The sequence below is a fragment of the Octodon degus genome, unplaced genomic scaffold (genome assembly GCF_000260255.1).
Source record: "Octodon degus isolate 3935 unplaced genomic scaffold, OctDeg1.0 scaffold00379, whole genome shotgun sequence".
NCBI lineage: Eukaryota > Metazoa > Chordata > Mammalia > Rodentia > Octodontidae > Octodon > Octodon degus.
The window spans coordinates 466,030-471,483 of record NW_004524955.1 but is presented as its reverse complement, the minus strand read 5'-3'; the positions used below and the strand labels follow the sequence as shown (position 1 = coordinate 471,483).

The 5,454-nt window shown below is 48.3% G+C and overlaps 1 protein-coding gene across 1 annotated transcript in view; it reads right to left on the bottom strand.

The window, feature by feature from the left end:
- Positions 1–288: 288 nt before the first annotated feature.
- LOC101579563 (zinc finger protein 416-like) overlaps positions 289–5,454 on the bottom strand; it is a 17,994-nt gene continuing 12,828 nt past the window's right edge. The window contains 5 exon segments of the mRNA XM_023708494.1: positions 289–595; positions 680–1,575; positions 1,987–2,156; positions 4,239–4,365; positions 4,515–4,567. Coding sequence (XP_023564262.1) covers positions 289–595; positions 680–1,575; positions 1,987–2,156; positions 4,239–4,365; positions 4,515–4,567 — 1,553 coding nt within the window.

Below are 5,454 nucleotides of genomic sequence, written 5' to 3'. Positions count from 1 at the left end.
TGGTGCACACTTTGTAAGAAGCCAGAGGCAGGATGGCTTTTATGGGATAATATGGCAGCAATTTAACTCTGGCAAGGCCCAAAGACAAGTGTAGAATGTGCAGAACAGCTGCCGTATGCCTCACATATCCGTCTGGATGCTTGAAGTACTAGGTTCATCTGCAAACAGAGAGCTCCCTTACAAAGGCAGCACACACATTCCTTGCAGGCCTAATGTCCCACTTTTGGGCTTTCAGGATCTAAGCGATATTAAACCTTGGGTTAAGAGAGTTCCTGATTTTTTTTGTCTTCATGAGGCCTCTCCATGGTGACACTTTCGGTGTTGAAAGAAGCTAGAGAGTTGGCGAAAGGATTTTCTACATTTGCTGCATTCATAGGGCCTTTCTCCAGTGTGAAACACCTGAGGTTCAATGAGGACAGACTTTTGCCTAAAAGATTTCCCACATTGGCCACACTCATATGGCCTTTCCCCAGTGTGAATTCTGCAGTGTTGAATAAGACTGGTGCTTCAGCTAAAGGTTTTCTCACATTCACTACATTTGTAAGGCTTTTCTCCAGTGTGAACTTTCTGGTGTTTAATGAAGGCAGCTCTTCGGCTAAAGAATTTGCCACACTGGCCACACTCACAAGGCCTTGACATAGTGTGAATCCTCTGATGTTCCACAAGGCTGTAACTTTGCCTGAAGAATGTCCCACATTCAGCACACTCATATGGCTTTTCTCCAGTGTGAATTCTCTGGTGTTGATCAAGTTTAGATTTGTAACCAAATGCTTTCCCACACATATTGCACTTATAAGGTCTTTCTCCAGTGTGAACTCTCTGGTGTCTAATAAGAGTGGCTCTTTGGCTAAATGATTTTCCACACTGGCCACACTCATAAATTTTTGTTGTCATATGAATTCTGTGGTGTTCAATGAGACTACAATTTTGTCTAAAGAATTTCCCACATTCCCCACATTCGTAAGGCCTTTCTCCCGTGTGAACTCTCTGGTGTCTAATGAGGGTGGCTCTTTGACTAAAGCATTTTTCACACTTCTCACACTCATAAGGCCTTTCTCCAGTGTGAATTCTGCAGTGTTCAATGAGGTGGGAGCTTTGGCTGAAGGATTTCCCACATTCACCACACTTATATGGCTTTTCTTCAGTATGAACTCTCTGGTGTATAATAAGAGTGCTTTTTTGACTAAAGGATTTTTCACACTGGCCCCACTCATAAGGCCTTGCTGTGGTATGAATCCTCTGGTGTTCAACAAGACTGAAACTTTGCCTAAAGAACTTCCCACATTTAGCACACTCATATGGCCTTGCTCCTGTGTGAGTTCTCTGGTGCCGAACAAGATTGGATTTGCACCCAAAAGCTTTCCCACATTCCCCACACACATAAGATCTTTCTCCACTGTGAATTCTGCAGTGTTCAATGAGGTTAGAACTCTGATTAAAACACTTTCCACATTCATGACATGTATATGGTTTCTCTCCAGTATGAACTCTCTGGTGTACAATAAGGGTGGCTTTTTGGCTGAAAGACTTCCCACATTCACTGTACTCATAAGGTCTTTCTCCAGTGTGGATCATCTAGAGTGGAACATGTGAATATTTGTCCTGGAAGGCTTTCCCACATTTGCTAGACTCAAAATATCTTTTTTTTTTTATTGTTTTTTGGTTGTTGACCAATTTTTTTTTTGGGGTTGGAGGTTTTCTGCATTGATTTGATGTGCGGTAACTTTTTCCACATAGAATAGCCTCCATACCTGTTGTGATTTTGTTTGGCTTTTGATCTTTGAGGATGGCCTGAAGAAAACAACACTTAGCTGACAAGTCCTGCTCAATCTTCCCACAGAAGGGGATATTCCTTGATACATGGGATAAATAGCTCTTCACAAAAGAGGCACTGTCTGTATCTCCTTTTAACAGATTCTGTGCACCGTGATGCTTCTCTTCCTGGTGATGGTTTGCACATGCCCTAATGAAGTACTGCTTCAGTACAGGTACATCATCCAGATTCAGGATGTCTTTCAGAACTGGGACACAGATCTCACAGGGCTGGGCCTTCTGGGTGGATGAACCTGCCTTTAAGGGCTTGACCTGTGACACTGTTTCCACAGAAACACTCTGTGCAGAAGGCCCCACTCCATCCTCTGTTTCACGCCCACAAACTGAAAGAAGAGAGATAAGGAAATGCATGTTGCTTCTAGTAGAAGATTACTGTGCTTTAAATGTTTCTGTTTACTAAGATTTTTTTTATATCCTAAAAAATGGTGCTGGCCAGGGAGACTGCCCCCTTTATCCTAAGGCTAACTGATTCTCAAGAGACAGCAAAGGGAAAATAGAGTCCCTACGATAATGACACAGTGTAGAACAATACTGCAGACCACAGTACTGGGGTCCTCCACACTTGGAGCACACACCTTTGCCCTAACTTCGTAACCCAGGCACTGGACAACTAAGGGCAGCTTCCTTTCCAAAGCTCATTGAAATTATCCAAATCAGTCAACATGACCTGTTAGGCAGAAAGTCACACTAGCAGGCCTGGAGACCCGCAGTTGAGGGCTGGATGAAAAGCAAAGACAAAGCAACGCTTCTCACCTGTCTTTCATTTGCTTAATCTTTAGCTGCAGATACAATCCACCAGCTACTGATCTCAAATGTCAGCTCAGGAGTATGGACCCTCCTCTGAGTGTGCTGGTGGCGGCATGACCCACGCAAACCCCAGACCACGAATGTGGGCTTAGAAATCCTCAAGGTCTGAAGACAAATTAACCAGGTAGTAACCGGCATTTTCTTCCCTCTGAAGCTGGTCTACACTGCCCATCTTCCTTGTGAAGGAACAATGACCGCCAAGGCAGCAAGGAGTATGGCTGGAAGACCCCATTAACCACAGAAACGTGGCCTGAGACCTGCACGGTGCTTCCAGCACTGACCGTCTGCAGATGTGGTCCAACTATCATCTTGGTGCTAGTCCACTTTCACCCTTTGGAGTACACTCTCTCTACTGCTCTGGCAGCTTATCAGTTTGCAATAAACTCTACCTATACTCTGTAAGACTACCTGTGCATCTTGTCTGGAATTCTCTGTAGAAGACAAAGAATGGAGCCGTGCTGGTTCCTTGTAGAGTGAGCCCATAGGTTTTCCTGGGATGAGAGAATTCAGGGAAGGCTGGAAAAGGGCCTGTGTAGTAGTACTAGACATCTTCAAATCACAGGATGAGTGCAGTCTGGCCAAGACAGGACATGAGGTGCAGCCTCCCCTGGAAGGAGAGGAAGCGTCTACAGCTCAGAGATGTGTGTGTGCTGTGCACAAGGTCGGTTGCGCCCAGGCCCAAAAATTCCAGTTGGCACTGAGTGTCACATATTTAGGACTGCTTAATGATAATGCACACACACAATGCACAGTGTGTTCAGTGCTGGGAGCAAAGTAGAGAGGCATCGTGGAGGGGCACAAGAGAACAGAGTCAGGGCAGTGGGGACCAGAAGTCACAGGTGAAATGAGAAGCCAGGAAAGAAATTACCGAGGTAGGGCCTGTGGCACTTTTACCAAAATACCGTTAAACATGCTGCAGGCCCTTGTCATAATTTAAACACAATTCCGGCATCATGTCCTTCCGAGCTGCCACTGACTTGGGAGAAGCTTCCCTGGAGACTAATGCCTATGGTCACCTTGGGAAACAACTGGGTATTCCCACACCCCCAGCTGTTTAACTACATGTGAAGTTCATAAGGCAAGTCTTATAGAAAGTGAATGAAGGCAAGCAATCAGCAGTGGCTGCCGGCAGCTCAACACAGAGAAATTATTACAATAAACAAAAGGAAACAAAATGAGTATTGCAGAAACTCTGGAAGGAGAGTCTGGCAGTTCACGGTCCACACAAGATCATGACAGTGCCTACAGTTCCTGACGTGGGTGGTTACAAAGAAACGTCATCTAGAAGGGGAAGGAATTTGGAGCAGAAGGCAGGCTGAGGGCTGCGAGGCAGTGCACTCAGCTAAGCGCTGCCGTCCACAGCAAAGGGAATGAGAAGTCGGCAGAGCTCACAATGTGTCTGCAGAGATGCTGGAAGCTTTGGAGCTGCAAACTGGTCAAACGTGTGAAAGCTGACTGCTGAGGCAGAGGCCCCGTTCTGCTCTTACCAATTTGATCAGTTTCCAGCTTCCATGGCTCCCAACACAGGAAGGGCAGAGCTGCCCCTGGGGGAGAAAAAGAAAGACTCCCAGGGCCTGGGGTGGGTGCAGGGGCCTTACCCAGTGAGGTGGTAAGCTCAAAGTTGCCCATCCTTACATCAAGGTACAGGAACCTCCGAGTCTCATCCAGGAGCCCCCACTCTTCCTGGGAGAAATACACAGCGATGTCCTCAAAGGTCACACGGCCCTGTCATGATGGGGACACATTCAACAATCAACTTCTTTCTTAGGATTCCAAGTGTGCCCCACCCCGTCTCCTGTCTCTCGACTCTGAGGACACCAAGTCCCAGCACCCACCGAGGAGGACCACTTCTCTCATCATGATCCCATCATTACCGTGTTCTTCTGAAGCGCCAGCTGGGAGGCGGCTGGAGAAGCCGCTGCCAACTCTGGACGTGACAAAAGAAGGTGGCAATCCTTTTTTGTTGGGCAATTATTCTAGGGTTCCCTAGGTTGTTTCTCCCGCACACAACCAGGAGCTCATTCTTGCGTCCCAAAGGCCAGGACTGGGAGGATCCTGCTTCCTCTCGGAGTGCATTTCTCCTTGGGCCGCCATCCAACCTCAGCCATCTCCCTGGTCTCCCTCCCCAGGAGGGCTTGGCACAGGTGTCCAGAGACAGCTGGGCAGATGCAGCCAGACCCCATCACTGCCCAGATCTTTGATGGGTCCCACTATCAGAGGCAGGCTGTGTCTTTAGTGTCTCCCTGCCCAGTGGTTCTTTGGTCTCAGCCACTGTGAATCAGACACCGCCAGGGCCGTAGTCCACTTCTGCTGTGTTTGATGCCCTCTCACCGCTCCCTGCCTTCCTTTACTCATCTAACACTAACTCAGTGCCATGCCGCAAAGGCGCCCCAGTCCAGCCCCAGTGAGCCTACTAGGCGGCGTCTCATGGCCCTCCACTAGCCAGCTCTTCGGACTGAACCGCACCAAGGGTCACTCCTAAGTCCCGCGGAGTCCAGAGCCTGGTGAGCAGGCACGGCCACTGGCCCCACGCTCCCAAGAGACCCACGCCCACTCCTCCCAAGGCAGCTGGGGGTGGCTTCGAACTTGTAATTTTCCTGCCTCAGCCTCCTGGGTATCTGGACCTACAGGCTCCTGCCACCGTGCCTAGCACAAAGGCGTCACTCTGAAACCGGCTCCAAGCAAAACTCCAGATATTCCAAAGGAAAACTAGTCTGATGATCAATTTTAACACCGCAGCGGGTGGAGCTTCCAGCCTTCTAGTAGCTCAGACCAAACACCTTAGAATCACATGTCTGCATTTGCAGCTCGGGA